This window comes from Moschus berezovskii, chromosome 7, assembly GCF_049115385.1.
Source record: "Moschus berezovskii isolate FMDL1 chromosome 7, NW_MosBer_1.0, whole genome shotgun sequence".
NCBI lineage: Eukaryota > Metazoa > Chordata > Mammalia > Artiodactyla > Moschidae > Moschus > Moschus berezovskii.
In genome coordinates, this window is record NC_142466.1 from 105861484 (window position 1) to 105882601 (window position 21118).

The following is a 21118-nucleotide window of genomic DNA, read 5'->3' on the forward strand; positions in this document are numbered from 1 at the left end:
AGCTGAAACTACAATACTTTGGCCACCTCATGCGACGAGTTGACTCACTGGAAAAGACTCTGATGCTGGGAAAGGTTGAGGGCGGGAGGAGAAGGGGATGACAGAGAATGAGATGGCTGGATGGCATCACCGACTCGATGGACATGAGTTTGAGTGAACTCTGGGAGTTGGTGATGGACAGGGAGGCCTGGCGTGCTGTGATTCATGGGGTCGCAGAGAGTCGGACATGACTGAGCAACTGAACTGAACTGAAACCAGGACGGGCGTCAAGCCTGTAGGGAGGGGCTTCTACCCTAAGATGGGACTTCTACAGGTTAGTCTTTCTGGAGCTTTCACAAACACATCTCCCCTTATGTAAATTGTCCATGTTCCATAAAAATGCATTGTATGCACTGATGCCAAAGGAATGCAAGATATAAGACATAAGAGATGGACAGATGTATTCATTAAAGTTTGACTTCACCAAAGATCAAATTTCTCAACAGAGACTAAGTTTACCACTTGACTCATTCAACACTTGTAATTTTATTTCAAAATATAAATATTTTTACATTTACAAAGATGTTACATCAGGAGGTTGTCAAAGCAAGTTAAAGCTAAGAAACAGCATTTGTGAGAATAAAGACACATGGTTATATTTGAATAATCTTTTTTACTTTCAAACCATCTCTACTTTGCCTGAGAATGCAGAGACGATACATTTTCCAAAAGTTACATGAGCAATAACAACTATATATCCAATCTTGGCTTCAAAATCAAACGGTATTTGAAATACACTCCAATCACCTAGACAAGTGGCACTGCAAAACACAAAAGAAGGGTTTTCTTTGGAATAATTACAATTGGAGTTACGTTTTCTGGGTCACTGCCATTAAAAACAGTATTTGATAATAAGCCAAAGTAATGTTTTAAAATTTGCTACGACAGCTTTCAGAGTAAAATATAAAGCTAGAATAAGAAGTAAGAAACCAGGTATGGAGTAAAGAACTCTGGACTTGGAGTCAGAATTTCTGCAACTGAATTCTGGCTCCATCATTTTGTGGTATAAACTTAAGGGAAAGATCACAAAAAACCTTTATGAGCTTTGATCTGATAATACCTGATGTCTGCCTATCTCACAGGGTTGTTATGAAAGCAGTCTGATACCTATAAAGTGCAATACAAAAGCGTCATTAAAATGTCATATCAATATATCACCACTGCATTTGCACTCTAACTGATCTTTGAAAAACTTTCAAAAGTACAACACAAATACTGACTTTACACACCATAGGTGGAAAAGAATCTCTATACTTGATGCATAGCTCTGAATGGCAAATACGTTCTTTTTCTGGTATTTCACTAAACTTTGAGATATATTACAGTTTACATGGTAGATGTGCCTGCCATTCGGAATTCTATTACGGATGTCTTCTAAAAGAGCTGTAAACTTTTATTTGAGAGCCATGTTTCCCAAAGGACCCCAAGTCCTTTGAGATGCTCTGAGAAAAGGAGGATGAAGGTATAGTTTAAGGTCAAATAAGTCTTGTATACAGAGTCTTTGTCCCCTCTTATAAATTCACAATATATAACAGCATGTTAAAAACTCTTCGAAGTCCTACTTCAGAAAGGAAACAAATTCAGCATTCCTCAGTTTTAACTGACCATAGAGTTCCTTCCCCCAACTCCATATACACTTTCATTCACTTAGAACATCTAACAACATTCCTTGGAACTACTGCTATAAGGAACACATTTTTTTCAAAATTGGCAAGCGGCATGGGGTCGCAGAGTCAGACACGACTTAGTGACGGAACAACAACAACTCAACTAGGAAGGAAAGGGAAGAGAAGGAGAACAATGGACTGAGAGAAAAAAGAACTGACTCTACTCTGAACTGTCACTGATGGGCGCCATGTTAGAAAAGACACTTCAACCTATGGACTTGTTTCCGTTAAATGACAGGATCACCTAATTATATAAGGCCTATTCTAGCACAGAATTTCTCTGACTCCAGGAGGCAGACTGAACATGTTGGTTTATAATTCTTTTATTTTTAAACTACAAAAAAAATTAACCACTTAGTGGTTTCATATAACATGAGTATTTTTTTTTTGCAGATTTTTTTTTTTGCAAATGCAAGCTAAATTTGTCAACAAGGAAAGTAACTCGAGTGAAGAAACTTTAAAAAAGAAAAATAGAAATTAGACAAGAGCTTTCAAACACTATTAAGAATAAGTACACTTTAGTAGGAATGTCTATCTAAAATAGTCTCTCCAGATTGGAGTAACTAAACTAAGTGATGAAAGTTTATTGAATAGCTAGGTCATTTCCAAATAAAATGAGATTTTGAAACATAATTACTGAACACTAACTTCCTCTTAGGGCTTCCCAGGTGGCGCTAGCGATAAAGAATCTGCCTGACAATACAGGAAACGCAGGATACTCAGGTTCGATCCCTGGGTCAGGAAGATCCCCTAGAAGAGGAAATGGCAACTCACTCCAGTATTCTTGCCTGGAGAATTCCATGGACAGAGGAGGCTGGCAGGCTACAGTCCATGGGATCGTAAAGAGTCAGACACAACTGAAGCAACTTAGCATGTATGTGTGCATAAGTTAGTGAAATGAATATATTTTGATGGCAAAATGTGCAAAGACAACAAATACATAAAAACAAAAAAATACTTGCCCTTAGCTGGAACTAACATTTGGAACTATGTTGTCAGGGGCTATTTCTACTGCAAAATGCCTACTCTAATACTTTTATAAGGGTCTTGGAAGAACCTTAATGGAGACCACAGTTTTCCTATAAACCTTGAGGTTGAAAGCTCTGGTAAGCTCACCTGAAATTACTTTGCTCTAGGCTAACCCCTCATGGCCTGAATTTCTGAGTAAATCTGGCTCAGCAGTGACACATCCCGAAATGCTGAATACAACCAAAGTGGAACCAGGGGTACTAGAAAGTCCAGATGGGTCACAGCGGGTTCTTATTAAGACCAAGGTTAGCCAGAGGACCTCATGTGCAAGCCCTCCAAGTGGAATAAACTGCTATTTCCAAAGCTACTCAGTTTGTTTAAACAACGCTTCTTGGGTATCAAGAGCCAATCTGCACCAGTCTCAAAAGTCAAGGGAAAACTCTGCCAGCTAACCACCTTTAATGGAAATGGGTGTTAAGAATTCCTGCAAACTTATAAATAAAACTGGTATCTAAGGCAGTCTGGCAGAGATCACTTCCAGAAACAGAGAGTGTGATAGAAATTTTGGAACTGATGCCGGACTTAAATGGCATGGGTTTATGACGAAAATCCTATGCCCTGTTCTCTCTCGGAAAAGAGAGGAGCATGCTGTGTGGGGAGCTTTTTTCCCCTCCATTCAGTTTACAGTTGAGTAGTGAATGTGACCTTCAAACTTATCTTTAATAAAGCGATAAAATGCAGAACACTGTGATAGCATTTCTGTAATTAGTTTTTACTGAAGCTACTTACACTTCATCAATTATCTGTTTTTAGGGAAATGTTCTCTTTCTGGGTCAAATCCTGAGATCGTCTTGCTGGAGCACTGGGGCAGTTCAAGTTTCCGGATATGACTGGATAGTAGTCTGGGGCACCTCTGCTCTTGATATTTCAGGGTGATACTACATCAGAACCAACTTTGACAGCTCTAAACTGTTCTTTTAGGGCTCAGAGTCCCCCTCTAAAGACCTAGTATTCATACTAACAATTATGACCAGGAAGAACCATATATTACCTCAAGTTTATATGTCTACCATTTCACTTTATAGAGCTAAAAACACTTTGGAGGACTGAACTGAACTGAACTGAATTTGCATATGCACACTAACTCATTGTGCATATTTGCCTCTTATAAATATGTGCTAATCACAGCTGTAAACTTATCATTATATCATCAACAAAAACAAACCTGATTTCTTTCTTAAAACTTTTAATGCAACATTTTTAATTTTAGCGATACACATAATCTGGCTAAGATTTAAGGTAAGAGAAGGCCTTCTTATGAGTTATCCGCTACAGCACCCTGTACAGTGCCCAGCAAGGAACCCAGAGTTTGGGAAACTCTCAACCAATGCTTTACAGAATGAATGACTGAACAAGTGATTAATGAAAATGAGTTAATTAATGCCAAATGTAGCACTTGGTGGAATATCAGACTGTAACTGTTGAAGGATTCATAGGAAATATAAGAGATCTGCATATAGTTTATTATATAAACAAAGACCTCACAGTAGCCTCTTTTCTAGACCAAGTTTTTCTTAAGTAATATCAGAGTAAATTTAATGTAATTATCATTAATTATGCTTCTTAATGAGAAAATAATGTTTTAGAAAAAAGGATTTCTACTTTTAAATGTTTTTCCAAAATGGAACTCTTTGTTACTTAAGAATCCTCTCTCATCCATACTGAATACTCCCTTGGGGACAGAGAAAGAGGCTGAAGGTTGTTTTACAAAGGGAAAAGGGCACAAAGGGAAAAGCTGGATTCTAGTCCTGGCCCTGTCATTAACTGTAGTCTATGCAATAGAACAAGACATGATTCTACCTCAAAGCACTGGAAAAACTGTGTTAAGATACTAAGAGAGTCACTGGAGTATAGCAAGGTTGGCAGACTGTTGAGTAAGAAAGATCTGAGGTCAAATTTTACTAAACTTTATGACTTGGAGTTGGTCACTTTCCTGAACCTTAGCTTCCCCATCTGTGTGAAACACAAAATAATATGAAGCTGTATGAAAGCTGATGTGAAGTGAATGTGAAATAATATGTACAAAAAGATTCTGTAAAATGTAGAGCAGTATGCTGGTTATTGTGATATCTGAGATATTTTAAAAGTCACAATTTAACTCAACAAGCATTCATCTAGAGTCTGTGTGCAAGGCACTGTGCTAAATGATGGGAAAATACTGCACTGATACAAAATTTTACGCTAGTAAGTAACTAATTGGCCAAATTCTAAATAGTAAAACAGAGACGTTTAACGAATCAGAACACTGCTGCCCCTGAGATTTTTTTTTACTTAAAACATTTGGAAAGGAAAAAAAAAAACCACAACATGAATTCTATCATATTGTTACCATTAATAGCAGCTTAATACTTAATTAATTTCAGTGCGGTCAGCCAAGTTTTAGAAATCTGGCAACAGAGTAATAGGGAATGGAGGGAGAAGGGGGGTAAGGGCTTCAGTCTTTCTCCTCCTCTGGTTGCAACACACAACTAACAACACACCACTAACAACACACCACTAACAACACACAACTAACAACACACCACTAACTGAACTTCACATAAGCCACCCACCCTCACACTGAAGATCTGATCTTTCTTATGAGAGGACCATACATTGTGGAAGAAGGGAGAAGACTCATTTCTCCTGCTCAAGCAATCACATTCTCAAAAGTGAAAGCCCTCTTCATTGAAAAGTGACTGCCGTAGAAAAGCTTAAGGACAGATTTCTTAAAACAGGAGAAAATCACACTCTATACAGCAGGTAGTTTACGGCTCTTAAAAAAAAAAGTTATAAATACGTATCATAATATAGATAACCAAAGCGGAAAAATTTCAAGCCACAATACCAGTGTATAAACTGAAACTTTTCAAACCATCTTAGCAACACTTAAATGAGTAAACCACGTTTCTGAGCTCTAAAGCTGTGCTTCAAAATGCAAAACAGCCCACAGTCAGTCAGTCCTCTCTTGTCCAGGCATTCTGTACGGAAGGCCAGGAGGCTCCTGCATCTTGTCCTGGGCTCTGTTTGCCAGGCATGGCTGAAAGGACAGGAGGCCACAGCTGAGCTGAACTCACAGTCAAGGTTGAATTTCCTTAGAGAAATCACTGTGGTTGGAAACCAAGTCAGTCTACCGAAGGTTTCAGGTCATCAGAAATGTCACGGAAAGTCCTTTAAGAAAAAAGACAGGATGATTAGTTTTGCCTTAAGGAAAAGGGGGAAAATAAAACCACAGACATACTTAGAAAAGAAAAATAGCATCTAACCAGTAATTCACTGTCATATAATATTCTTAAAAGTTGAGAGCCTTGGTGCCATCATATAGTCACTGTTTTTTTTCTTAGTATTTTCACTGAGTATTGTTTTGAAGTCCGATAGTTATTTCTCAACCTGCAGCAACAAGAACTCAAGTTTTTTTTGGACCTTCTATCCAAAAGACTGTTTCCCTAGACTCTCTTGAAACTAATGACCACGTGCCTAACATCTGGCCAATGAGATGTAAGTAGAAGTGTTGAGTGACTTCTGGGCAATGTCCTTAAAAGAGAAAGGTGATCTTTTCTGACCTTTCCCCCTTCATGCTGACTGGAAAGTAGGCACAATGATGTTAAAGAGAAAAACAATAAGAGACTAAAGATTAAATACTAACTGGATAACTTTTATTGCAAAATAGGAGAACTGATCCAGCAATGTCCCAGCTCTGTGTGTTGTGGTTCAGAGCAGGAGAAATGGGATACGGCTTTTCATCAAATGACCGTGTACTTACACTGTTTCTGACCTACATCAAACAAGCCAAGTGAATGTGGCTAATTCGCAGGTAATAACTGGGTTAGATGGAGGGGGTCTGCTGTATTGGGTGCCTAACTTAGGACTGTAGTAACTAGCTGGCCTTTGCTACCTAATTTATCCAGCCAGGTCTGCATCTTTGTTGGCAGCCAAATGGCCAGGTCAGGTTCATCAATGAACAAGCACTCATCTTAGATGAAAAGACCTCACACCAAGGCTGACAGAACATCAAGGTGGGGGGTCAAGCTTGGCATGGATGTTTGTGGAACAGACACACTAAGCCCTGGTCTGCCTACCTTTGTACTTCTTAGAACCAAGAGAGAAATAAACTTATAGCTGTTAAAGTTCTACTGATGGTGGGGTTTTCTGAGTTTGTTTGGTTTTTTTTTTTTTGGTTGTAATACAGGCAAATCTATCTTAAATGATACAGATATGAAGCATAAGTTCATTACCATCCTTTTAGACAGAGATTGCTTTGCTCCTTTACAACCATATCATCAATTAGGAGGGTTAGACAGGCAGGCAGAGGTAAAATAAAGATTAACCCTTTACATCACATAGGAAGTACTTAAATGTCAAGTGGGCACAGGTCAAATAATGCAGAAAAAAAAGATTACATTTGCTCAGTTATCTGAAGGCTCTTTCACTGGATGGTGCCAGAAGCCTCTTATATCTCAAGCACATCTCTAACTAGCACAGCTCTACATCCAAAGGAACAGCTTCAAGGAAGGGGTAAGCTTCCTGGCTATGGTTCCTGTGTCTCTGAAAGGGGTTATATATGACATGACTGAACTCACCATGCTGAATACATGCCAACAGGTCAAAGAACTAGAATGAATTTATCTCCTTAAATATTTTTATACTGAGAAAAATTCTCCCAAACTAAGAGACTTTTGAGAGTCCCTTGGACTGCAAGGAGATCCAACCAGTCCATTCTAAAGGAGATCAGTCCTGGGTGTTCATTGGAAGGACTGATGCTAAAGCTGAAACTGCAATACTTTGGCCACCTCATGCGAAGATCTGACTCATTGGAAAAGACTCTGATGCTGGGAGGGATTGGGGGCAGAAAGAGAAGGGGACGACAGAGAATGAGATGGCTGGATGGCATCACCGACTCGATGGACATGAGTTTGGGTGAACTCCGGGAGATGGTGATGTACAGGGAGGCCTGGCGTGCTGTGATTCATGGGGTCGCAAAGAGTCAGACACAACTGAGTGACTGAACTGAACTGAAGATTTATACACACACGTTTTATGTATTGTTGTTGTCTTTTAGCTTCTGGGTCATTTCCAACTCTTTTGCGACCCCATGAACTATAACTTGCCAGGCTCCTCTGTCCGTGGGATTTCCCAGGCAAGAACACTAGAGTGGGTTGCCATTTCCTTCTCCAGGGGAATCTTCCCGACCCAGGGATCAAACCCGCGATCAAATCTCTTGCATTGGCAGGCAGGTTCTTTACCGCTGAGTCACCAGGGAAGCCCTTTTATATGTATTAATATCCATCTATCTCTGTATCTATCTAATCAAGGTTTCTCAATAGCTGTACTGCTGACCACTCTGTGCACTGCGAGAGGTTTAGCAGCATCCCCTCTCCTACCCTCTACAGCTGTGATGATGAACATGTCTCTATACGTTGCCAAATGTCCCCTGAGGGGAGCAAAGTCTCACCCTCCTCCCCCACAACCATTGCTCTAGATAGCTACCTACCCGTTCTTTTTCAGTCTCACCTACATTTGTGTACAGGTAAAGCTGGCTACAAGCTGTCCCAGGCTACATGAAATGCAGGTAGCACTCAATTCTGGGAAGCCCTGGAATATCTTTAAAAACAATAACCAAAAACTGATCAGTATTACAAAGCATTTTCCAACACCAAAAAGTTTTCAAATTCATTCTTTCATATCTTTTCAAATTTCTAAGATACCTGAAAGCTTCAATCTCTAACTCTTCAATTCCCCTAAATTATGAATGAAAATGGCTGCCTCAGGGCAAAGATGCATGAAATAAGATTAAAACTGTGGTTGGCCTGGTGACTGCTTTCTGTTGACAAGTAAGTTTAGCTGTAACCCTGAAATTCATACCTACTATTCAGTTCTGCCTCCAGGCCAAGAAAGCCTCCAGAAGGACTCAGAAGAAAGAAAACACAATGAAGCAAGCTAAGAAAACAGCTGTTAAGTATTTTCCATCCCAACAGTATGTTTTCTCTAGATGTTTGGGGTGGTATGTGTGTGTGTTGGTGATGGGGTGTGTGTGTGTGCGCGCAAAACCTTATAGAAGTGTGTGTGTGTGTGTGTGTGTGTGTGTGTGTGTTGGTGATGGGTGTGTGTGTGTCTGTGTGTAAAACCCTATAGAAATAACACTGATCTGAACTGAACCTCAATTACCTCATGTGTGTGTGTGGTGTGTGTAAAACCCTATAAAAGTAACACTCATCTGAACCAAACCTAAATTACCTCCTGGAAAACAAACTCCATAACCCAGAGATAGAGATATAATTTCTTCCTGGTCTCATCAAAAGGCACAGCACTAACTAATCTACAGGGCTCATAAAACTGTAACCCTCTAGATTAGGAAGAAACAAAGGAATAAAAATTGCATTGACAGTGGTTTTTTTCAGCTGCACTGCACAGCTTGTGGGAACTTAGTTCTCCAACTGGGGGGTGAACTTGGGCCCTCAGCAGTGAAAGCACAGAGTGCTAATGACTGGACTGCCAGAGTATTTCTTTCACAGTATTATTTCTTAAAATAGTAAATGTCCTACCTGAACCATCTAAATATAGTATTCTTTCCCAAACCATAAGGACTGTTATGTTCCTTTGAACCACAGTGGTAGAATTTATCAAGAATAAAAAAGGTGGAATGGGGCCTCATGTGACTAGGGGGATAGAAGATTGCTGTGAACATTTTACAGTTCCTTTCATTGCAATGGGGATTGTGTGATGTGATTTCTCACTTGCAATCTTCTTGGCTCCTTGAAAATGTTTTGGGATCTGCTTCCCCTGAAGTTTTCAAGGAGATTTTTTTTTTAAAAATCCATTAATGTGAATGCTTGAGTCTTTCCTGATTTAACAACTCAAGAGTTGTTGACTCCCAGCTTCCCAGAGAAAGAGTAAATTGTGGATGTTTACAAATGAAAAGCTTGCACTGACTAACATAACTTACTTTAGTAGGCTCAGGATAGCTGAGTCTGCATTTCCTAAACCCCCACCAGCACACCTTGTGACAGAGCACATGTCACCGTTTATGTGCATTCTGCCTCTTCCAAAAGTCTGTAATGAAGTTCTATTTACTGTGGCCCATCTTCTTTTATCAGCCTTATAGTGAAAAGATCTTTTAATCTGACCTGCTCTTGGTTTCACTGATCTATTAACACATCAAATTTTCACTGAGCATTTATCCTAAACTGGAATGATAGGGCGCATACTCCAAATGAAGTCCTCAAGGTTTAGGTAAAGGTCTGGAGGAGTCATGGTTTTTTATAAGAACATTTTCATACATTATTTTACAAAGACAAAGATAACTTCCTGCTCAATTAAAAAGTAGGAGGTGTTAAACCTTAATTGCCAAATATGGATCTTCCTTATGATGGCATTATACCTGGCTTTATACTTAATAATATCCTTAAGACACCTTCCCTTATGGTTCAGATGGTAAAGAATCTTCCTGCAACGCAGGAAACCCAGGTTTGATCCCTGAATCAGGCAGATCCCCTGGAGAAGATAATGGCAACCCACTCCAGTATTCTTACCTGGAGAATTCCATGGACAGAGGAGCTTGGCAGGTTGCAGTCCATGGGGTCGCAAAGAGTCAGACATGACTGAGTGACTCACACACATACACACGTACCAAGAAACCCACTGTACACTGAAAATATTTTAAGTCAAAATAGTGTTTCATACACTTAACCTACAAAACATCACAGCTTAGCCTAACCTACCTTAAACATGCTTATAACACTTACATTGGCCTCTTGTTGTTTAGTCACTTAGTCATGTCTGACTCTTTGGCAACTCCATGAACTGTAGCCCACCACGCTCCTCTGTCAATGGGATTAACCAGGCAAGAATACTGGAAAGGGCTGCCATTTCCTCTTCCAGGGAATCTTCTCCACTCAGGGACCAAACCCGCATCTCCTGCATTGGCAGGTGGATTCTTTACCACTGAACCACCAGGGAAACCCAACAGTTGGGCAAAATCATCTAACACAAAGCCTGTCTTATGATAAAAGTGTTGAATATTTCAAGTAATTTACCGAACACTGTACTGAAAGTGAAAAACAGAACGGTTGTCTGGGTGCAGTGTGGTTGCAGGCCTATCAGTTGAATCCCCTTGTGATCATGTGGCTGATTGAGAGCTGCAGCCACCGCTGCCCAGCATCATGAGAGTTGTAAGCATATCGCTAGCCCAGGAAAAGATCAACATTAAAAATCTGAGTACAGTTTCCACTGAATGTGTATTGCTTTCACACCATCACTAAGTTGAAAAATCATAAGTCAAACCTTCTTAATTTGGGAATCTTTGTAATTTCTTTCATAAAAAGATAATGACCTTTGATTGAACTTTGGGTATTAAATTATGGAAGATAATCACAGTCAGGTTAAGAGAATGCTTTTAAAACCAGCAATGAGTTGACTAATAACTCTATCCTCCAAAAGGTAAAGCTGAGCTCCTTAAAGGACCACCTTCTATCTGTCACCTCTGGTCATGCCAAGGTGTGGCAGAGGGCAAAGGAAAACTTAAATATAGCGAACAGCATCCTCAGAGGAGTTCCTGGGATATGCCCTGACTTCCTTCTTACAGGTTTTTCTGATCTTTAGTGTTCAAAGATTGCTGCTCAGGTTTTGGTAGGAATGAAATAAGTACATCAAATCAAGTCTGATTATTCTATCCAAAAATCAAAAAAGTATTGAGACTTGAAAATGTGTGATTGCAGGGGTGTTATGTCCTTCCCCACACTTCCCAGACAGTCCCAGTGTTAACAGAGAACAGGGGAAGCCACAGGCTCTGATTACTGAATTGAGGCCAAAACAGCTGGGAGCCCAAAGCTGTGCTGTGTCGACAACATTTACTGCCATGAAATAGTGCATTCCCCACTACACAGTGGGAAGCGTTACACAGGACCAAGAAACAATACACAGAAATAGTCATGCAGATGGATCTTCTCAGCCACCAGGGCCTGCATCTACAATTAGAAGGTCTAATGGAACGAAGACGTTCTCATGTTACAGCATGAGAGTTCTAAGACAAGCTGAACCCTTCCATAGCTCATGACCCTGTAGACGCTATTCCCTCACAGCCCAATCATTCCTTGAACTAGGAAGAGGGCACTGTCGCAGGTTGATGGGTGTGGTGAATACCCCAGTAACCAAAAACGGGCACAGCCCAGCAGTAGCAGCAACCACAGTAAAAAGGGAAAAGACAAATAATCAAGTGTACAAATGAAAGCTGTGAAAAAAGGAAAGGTAGGAGGTGCTATCCTTAAGAGCATTAAACGCAGGACATAACCTAATCTTGAGAGGAGGGAAAGCTCTGATGGACTGACATTTGAGTTGCAATCTGAAGAATGATTAGGAGTTAATTAGACAAGGAAAGACAGGGGAGGGAGAGTCTGTCCAGACACAGAAAGCAGCGTGTCTGAAGGCCTAGGGTTTGAATGGAGCTGGTGTATCTGAGGCCCTGGCAGAAAGCCAGTGTGGCTGCAGCTCTGACAAGGGGAAGATGTTACAGATGCACGAGGCAGGCAGAGGCAGACCACGCAGGGCCTGGGGAGGATGTTGATCTCCCTGGTAAGAACAGTGGGAGGCCAGTTCTGGTAGAAGAGCATCATGACCAGATGTGCCTCCCCTTTAAAAAGGACACATCTGCTCAGTGTCAAGAGACTGGAAGACAGCAAGAGTGGATGCTGAGAGGCTGGCTGGGAGACTGAGATGCCACGCTAGTCCAGGTGGGAAACCCTGTGGCTGGGCCCAGGGTGGGTGGCACTGGAGAAAAAGAGGAAAGGGTGGATTTGAGATAAAACAGGTAGGACTGGGTAACGATGGTGACTTGAGAAGAAAGGAGGCTGTAAGGATGACCACACACAGGCACACGTAAGTGGGGGGCACCATCTACTGAGGAAGAAAGCACAGGAGAATGTCTTTTCCTGAGCAGGGGCTGGGGGATGGTTAAGGAAAAGAAAGATCTCCAGTTGAAAACACACTACCTCACCTGCTGATTTCTATGTGACTACAGGCAGGATAACCTCTCTAAGCCTTGACTTCATCTATAAGATACAGAAAACAACTGTTCCTAACCTCACATGGAAACACTGGACAGATTAAGTAAAATAAGACAATGCAGGTAAAGTTTTATCACAGAACTTGGCACACTGAGTCCCAATACATGTCAGTGGGGGCTGGATGTTACTATTTAAGAGGTCATTTACTTTCCACCAGGAAGTGCTGTGTGGGACACATGATTCCTTCAGGGCTTTTCAAAACCCCATTAGAGGGAGTTTCCTGGTGGTCCTGTGGTCAAGAATCCAGCATCCACCCTGCAATCTAGAGGGATGGGGGTTCGATCCCTGGTCGGGAACTAAGATCCCATATGCTTTGGAGCAACTTAGCCCACATGTCTAAGCCCCCCTGCCACAACTAGAGAACCCTTATGCTACAACTAAGACCTGAGGCAAGCCAAATAAATAAATCAATATATATATATACATATATATTTAAAATAAAAACCATTAGAAGGCACAAACCTACCTTAAAAAAGAGAACATAACAGGTTAAAAGAAACAAACTTTCAGAAAGTGGAAAGCAGATGAAGAACTGCTATGACCAGCATGACCTAAAAAACTGAATCCCAAGCCAGGAGTTATTCAATAAGGCTCAGGAATGGGTGATATCAAGTAACTTTGGAAATGGGGTCGAAGGTGGGACTAAACACAGACGGGCTGCTTTAAAGCATGCCTAAAATGCAGTAAAGCCTCATGGGTCCAATATCGTCACCCACACCTTCCCCCGGCCAGGCAAACGCTCCCTGTTACTGGCAGAAATTCGAGTCTTTTCCTCCCTTAGAGAAGGTAAAGCAAAAAGGTCTCTGGACTGGGGGACAACACGCAGGGACAGGGTAGGGGGACATACTGACCATGGGAGGCTGCGTAAGGATTTACATCTCGAACGCTGTCCGGTCCCTTTCCCTGTCTTGGCTCCCAGAATGCTGGCAGCCAAGCCATCAACCTCTGAGCAGGAGATTAAAAGATCCTTCACTGAGGAATTTAGCAGCCCCAAAGGGAAACCAAAAAGCACTGACATCAATGGCTGCACAAGACAATGGTCCTGGCAGATCATATTATGGTGACACACATAATAACCAACCCGCAAATCCTGAGTGGTTCACTCTTCACATAAGCCAATAGTCAAAAGTATCAGATACCTGACACTGTGATGATTGTTGTTGCTGTTGTTTAAGTCGCTAAGTCGTGTCCAACTCTTGTGACCCCATGAGCAGTAGCCTGCCAGGCTCCTTCTGTCCATGGGAGTTCCCAGGGGAAGAATATTGGAGTGGGCTGTCATTTCCTTCTCCAGGGGATCTTCCCAACCCAGGGATGAAAACTGCATACCCCGCATTGGTGGGCAGGTTCTTTTTCACTGAACCACCAGGGAAGCCCCTAATATTGTGATTATATTATGTTAATATGGTGAAGGTTAGGGGGTATTACAGATGTAATTAAGGTCCCTAAGCAACTGACTTTAATCAAAATGACAATATGTTCTGTGGGCCAGGTCTAACCAGGTGAGCCCTTTGCAAAAGTTTTAGCCATCAGCGACAGAAGTCAGAAAAATACTCCTTGAGGCCTGGAGAAAGCAAGTACTGTGTTATAAAATACCTATGGAAAGAAACAGCCTCTAGGAGCCTCAACTTGTGGCTACAACTGCAAACAAAGGAATTTTGTCAACAACAAGCAAGCCTGGAAGAGGATCCCAATCTGCAGATGAAACCCCTGCCTGAGCTCATGCCTTGACTGTAGCCTTGGAAGATCCTAAGCAGAAGACCTAGCTGAATTGTACCTGTACTTCAACTCATGACTTTCTTATAAATGTGCTGCTTTATGCCACTAAGTTAGTGAAAATTTGCTACATATCACAGAAAACTAACACAGACCTATATGCTAAAAAAAGCAAATTTTATTTACACAAATAGTACCTCAATAAACCAGACTGCCCAAAAATATGACAGTTCAATTGGAAACCTCTACGGAGATGACAGAAGATAAAATTGGAGAAATAATCCAGAAAATGGGAGCCCAAAAGCCAGAACCAGAAGAATATCAGAGAAAAGATTTAAAAATGACAAGACCAGTGTAGGAGGGCCAACATCAAAATAAAAATATGTTTCTGAAAGGGAGAGAAGGAAATCATTAATAAAATAATTGAAGAAAAACTTCAGAATGGCAGAACATAAATTTCCAGTTTTAAAGGTCACAGAGGCATTTGATAAAAGTGCCAATTCAAACACAACAACAAAAATAGATCAAAAAACAACAAAAAAAGAAGACCCTATAGGTTTTCAAACATTTGAATTACAAAGAATCAGGAATCAGACTGGCCTCAGAATTTCGACAACCATGAAAGTTAGAAAACAATGAAGAAATAAAGTTGCACAGGGAAAAATTTTTAAACAGAATTCTCTATCCAGGCAAGCTACTGAGTAAGAATGACTTTAGAAGAAGCCTTTACAGACAGGTATCATCCTCTAAATTTACCTCCCACGCATTCTTTCCCAAAAATCTACAGGAGGATGTGCTCCAACAAAAAAGCAGGAAGAAATCAAGACAGAAAACAATATTGGGAAATACGATTCCAACATAGGGGAGAGCTAAGGGAATCCACAAGGTGACAGCTCTATAGCAGGCAAAAGGATATTCTGTATCTTAACAGGCTGCACTCAGGTGAAAACACAGAGACCAGTGAGCTCAATTTCATACATAGTTTATGATCACTCAGCTGGAACTCACCGCTGAGTCTGAGCAGGCCATGGGGTCTGGTTGGGTGTGGGCACTGAGTTCGTGGGACTCACTAGCATGGCACTGTAAATATTGGAAGCGACCACGAGTATGCAGAGAAGTATGGGCCCAATGATTGCTCCTTCCAGGCCCAGATAGTACGCTCCACCAGCCACTGCCAAGCCCGTCAAGTAAGGATGGCCACCTCTGGAATGAAGAGCACACAGATTACACACGACTTTTAACAAAACGTAAACCCTGGAGTAGGTCGGAAATACACTCTCTGGCACACTGTTCATTCCCTAGTACACCTGACTTCTGAATTGCGTTATCAGCTTTCTTTAGATCACTTCAATGTGGATCTCTGAATATTAATTGTAAAAGTATCAAGACGCAAAATGTTTCCTGCCTACATGTGTGACATTTGCCTTTTTGTAGGCCCGGCAACTGAGGAGTCAAGTCAGCAGTGTTAACAGGTACCATTACGTGGCTGTCTGAGGTGGGTTAATGTTAGCTTAGGACTGTTTTATACAAGCTACCTGTTAGGCTTACCTTTGTCTAGAATAATTAAGTGGGCAAAATTAAGCACGTAATTCAACTAATAATGCTTTTTTTAAAAAGATGATAACAATACAATGGCATTCCTGTTATTCCTACGTTAGGCTTCTAGCAACCTCCTATAATACAGATTTTAACACAGAGCATGATAAAAGGCCTCATGAGAAAAACATCTGTTAGAAAGCCCAAGATTTTTATTTCATAGGAGAGTCATAACTGTCCTCCAGCTTATCACAGTATCATTTACATAACTGGAATGAAATAACACACAGGCAGACCTCAGAGATACTGCAGGTTTGGCTTCCAGACCACCACAATAAAGCCAAATATGGCAATAAAGTGAGTCACAAGAAATTTCTGCTTCCCCAGAGTATATAAAAATTATGTTGACACTGAACTGTAGTCTTTTTAAGTGTCCAATAGCATTATGTCTTAAAAAAATGTAAGGTATCTTAATTTAAAAATACTTGATTGGTAAAAACGCTAATTATCATGTGAGCCTTCAGCAAATTGTAATCTTTCTGCTAGTGGAGCATCTTGTCTCGATGGCGATGGCTGCTGACTGATCAACATGATTGGCTGTTGGAAGACTGTGGACAGTCTGTGATAATTTCTTAAAACAAGACAACAAAGTTTTGCTGCACTGACTGACTCTTCTTTTCGCTGGTGATTTCTCTGTAGAATGCAATGTTGTTTGAGAACACTTTAGTCACCACAGAACTTTTTTCAACACAGGAGTTAATCCTCTCAAACCCTGCCTCTGCTTTATCAACCAAGCTGATATACTACTCTAAATCTTTTGTTGTCATTTCAACAATCTTCACAGCAACTTTACCAGAAGTAGATTCCAAGTGGCAAGAAACCACCTTCTTTGCTTATCCATAAGCAACTTCTCATCCATTAAAGTCTTAGCATGAGACTGCAATAAATCGATTACCTCTTCAGACTCCACTTCTAGTTCTCTTGCTATCTGCACATCTGCAGTCACTTTCCCCACTGAAGCCTTGAACCTCTTAAAGTTATCTATGAAGGTTGGAATTGATTTTTTCCAAACTTCTGTTAATGTTGATATTTTGATCTCTTCCCAATGCAATACAAGCGTTCTTAATGGCATCTGGAATGGTGAATCCTTTCTAGAAGGTTTTCAACTGACTTTATCCAGATCCATCATAGGATCAGTGTCTATAGTAGGTATAGCCTTACAAAATGCATTTCTTACATAATAAGGCTTGAAAGTTTAAATTACTCCTTGAACCACAGGTTGCAAGAATGCATGTTGTGTTATAGGCATGAAAACAACATTAATCTCATTGAATATCTCCATCAGAGCTTGTGGGTGACTGACTGGGTGTGTTGTCAGATGACCCATAGTATTTTTAAAAAATCCTTATTCCTTTATTTGGCTGTGCTGGACCTTAGTTGCAGCATGCAGGATCTTTAGTTGTTGCATGCAAACTCTTAGTTGCGGCATGTGGGATCTAGTTCCCTGATCAGGGATTGAACCTGGGTCCCCTGCACTGGGAGCACAAAGTCTTAGCAACTGGACCACCAGGGAAGTCCCAAAGTATTTTAAAAGGAACTCATTTTTTTCTGAACAGTAGGTCCCAAGAGTGGGCTTAAAATATTTAGTAAACTATGTTGTAAATGGATGTGCTGCCATCATCCAGGTCTTGTTGTTTCATTTCTAGAACACACACAGAGTAGATTTAGCACAATTCTTAAGGGCCCTAGGATTTCTGGAACAGTAAATGGACAGGGAAGCCTGCTGTGCTATAGTCCATGGGGTGGCAGAGTCGGACACGACTGAGCAACTGAACTGAACTGAAATGAGCACTGGCTTCAATTTTCAAGTTATCAGCTACATTAGCTCCTAGCCACAGAATTAAGCCTCTCCTTTTAAGCTTTGAAGCCAAGCACTGAAAATCCTAAATGGCGTCTTTTTCCAATAGAAAGCTGTTTGGTCTACACTGAAAATCTGTTTAATGTGGTAGTCACTTCAATTATTTTTCTTCGCTAGATCTTCTGCATAACTTGCTGCAGCTTCTACATCAAGCCTGCTACTTCACCTTGCACTTCTATGTTCCAGAGATGGCTTCTTTCCTTAAAGCATATGAACCAACCTCTGCTAGCTTTAAACTTTTCTTCTGCAGCTACCTCACCTCTCTCAGCCCTCACAGGATTAAAAAGAGTTAGGGCCTTGCTCCAGATTAGGCTCTGGTTTAAGGGGATGTTGTGGCTGGTTTGATCTTCCATCTTGAACATCAAAACTTTCTCCATATCAGCAAAAAGGCTGTTTTGTTTTCTTATCATCTATGTGTTCACTGGAAGAGTACTTTTCACTTCCTTCAAGAACTTTTCCTTTGCATTCACAACTTGGCTAATTGTATGGCTCAAGAGGCCTAGCTTTTGGCCCACCTCAGCTCTCAATATGTCTTGTTCACGAAATTTAATCATTTCTAGCTTTTGATTTAAGGTGAGCAATATCTGACTCTTCCTTTCACTTGAACACTTAGAGACCACTGTAGGGTTAGTAACCGGTCTTTTTTCAATATTGTTGTGTCTCAGTGACTAGGGAGACCAGAGGAAAGAAAGAAGATAAGGCAACGGCTGGGCGATGGGGCAGTCAAAACACATGCAATATCAATCAGTTGAGTCTGCCATCTTTATGGGTGTAGTTCACAGCACCCCAATATAATTACAATAGTAACATCAATTCTAGCTAAAACCTTAATATAAAATTTACAACAAAGTTTAAAGAAATGAAAAAACTATAAGCCATGTAACTAGTTATTATATAAATTTCAACTATTAAATGTTAGTTAAACACACTGTGAAGTTCTCCTTTTATACTGATGTTTTAGGCACAAAAGTCCCCCTAAAGTTCACTTATGGATGTGCTTGTTTCTTTCTGCTCTGAAACTTTGGGGCTTTTTAGTAGTTCTATATATTTATTTTCTACTTTAACTAGAAAGAAAACAAGGTAGTATATAACTCATCTCTTCATAATTTCAAATTAACTGAAGGGTCCTCTTCCTATAAACTATGATCTTGTCTACCCTTATTGTAATGAGTTTTATTTAAAGAAAAGTTAATATATTAACTATGATGATAGTTTAAATAGGTCATATTCTGTATCTGAGTAGCTGAATAAAATTCAATTATTTGGTCACATTCTAGATTCTAATAAACAATGTTTATCTTGATATGTGACTAAATGAAAATCAGCTTGATTTAGTAAATGCAAATTGCTAAGAGAGATATCAAAATCTACAAAAATGACATATTATATTGCTAGTTTGGCTTCTGCCTTAAATTTAACCTGTATTCATCATGGATCCACACTATAGTACCTTAAGTAAGAAAAAAAGCACTGTTTCTCAGATACGAACTTATGAGATTTCATTTTACATGGAAATCCTCATACAATCTAAAAATGTGTTTATCCAAAAGCAAAGAAGTTCTGAAAATAACTACTAACTTCTTCAGTTCAGTTCAGTCGCTCAGTCATGTCCAACTCTTTGCGACCCCATGAATTACAGCACGCCATTACTGTATTTAAAATATTCTCATTTTGAAGTATGTACAGGAGTACTTTTTTCCTACATTAAATGTCACTAAACCAGATGATTATTCACAATTTTACTTTAGCCCATGGTCTCATATATTATAAATACTACTTACTAAGAACAAAATCGCATACCCTGCGAATGATATTATCATATTAATTAAACTTTGATTGTATCAGTGGGATCACAAAAGATTACTTCACTGATTACTATCACCTGTCCTTTCACCCATGCCCTAAAGGAAAAGGAAAAAATAAACCTTCACAAAAAAAGGCCAGAGAAATTCCTGGATACGATTCATCACCAACTGCAGAAGTGCAATACTTACCCTGATATGTCAGAATAGATGGCAGTATCTACAAAGTAGGTTGGCAAGAGATGAAAAACCAACAGTAAGATGGCTTTGCACCCTAAGCCTTGGGTAAGCCACAGATCAAGAACTGCAGGTACTGCTGCCCAGTATGTGCCCAGAAATGGCACTGCTCCAAGGATTGCTGCTAAGGCTAATACAAGATTAAAAAGAAGAAGAAGAAACTTTAACATCATCATCAAAGCAATACCAATAGCAGAATCTAAACACTAGCTCCTACTGTTTAAAAACTTCCACCAGAACAAGTTAAACAAATACATATTCAGATTTTAGGGCAACAATACACCCTGTTCAACTGAATCCGCTGTTACATGAAATCCAAGATCTTAAAACTGGATCATGAAAATCCTTCCGAAAGGTGTGTTTACTTCTACTCTTAAGTCACAAATGTTAGTGTCCCACTGCTATTATTCTCAATCGATGGCTACTTAATACGTATGTAGTTGGGCTCAGTATCCTCAGATGTGGAACCTGCAGGTTCAGAGAGCCAAGGTACCTGAGCACCCACAAATTCTGGAATCTTCAGGGGGTCTCAGAACCACTCCCTCAGGGACACCAAAGGACAACTGTACAGTCCCATAACTGTAGAGCACTGGCCAAATATTTGCACTGAGACCAAAGCCAAATCAGAGATTAGTTTCTAAATCTCAGATGAGAACATATATTCCTTACTTTGCTTCTTTCTAATAACGTATATCTAAAAACAAAAAAATGAAAAAAACCCACCACAAATACCCTTGCTAGTTGAAGGACCTTACTTTACAATCAACCCTTTTCAGAATAGTATGTTCAATTAACAAATAAATATTTGTTGCTTATGCAGTGTTTACAATGTACTGGGTATTATTCTAGCTACTGGGGACACAGCAATAAACAAACATTACCAATCACATTCCTGCTGCTAATCTAGTCTAGATATCAAAATTCAGCATTTCAAGTTTGACGAAGATGACAATACACATGAAATGGTTTACTGTTCCTTAAATAGAGCACAGCAGAAGTTATGGTACAGCTGTTACCTGATGGTATGAAGACAATATTGATGCCAAATATGGTATGAGTCAGCCAGGTATATAATCCATAGAAGCCAGCCATTTTGAGGGAAGCATCAAACACCCCTCTAGAATGTCCAAAGATAAAGTG

The 21118-nt window shown here is 40.1% G+C and overlaps 1 protein-coding gene across 2 annotated transcripts in view; it reads right to left on the reverse strand.

Annotated features, from left to right (window-relative positions):
• Positions 1-506: 506 nt before the first annotated feature.
• The window catches only part of TMEM245 (transmembrane protein 245), an 80790-nt gene continuing 60178 nt past the window's right edge, over positions 507-21118 (reverse strand). For both annotated transcript variants that reach the window (XM_055427536.2, XM_055427537.2), the window contains 4 exons: positions 20995-21095; positions 19934-20108; positions 15494-15688; positions 507-5885 (listed from right to left, as the gene is read on the reverse strand). In XM_055427536.2, coding sequence (XP_055283511.1) covers positions 5840-5885; positions 15494-15688; positions 19934-20108; positions 20995-21095 — 517 coding nt within the window. In that variant the 3' untranslated portion in view covers positions 507-5839. The remainder of the gene's footprint in view (positions 5886-15493; positions 15689-19933; positions 20109-20994; positions 21096-21118) is intronic.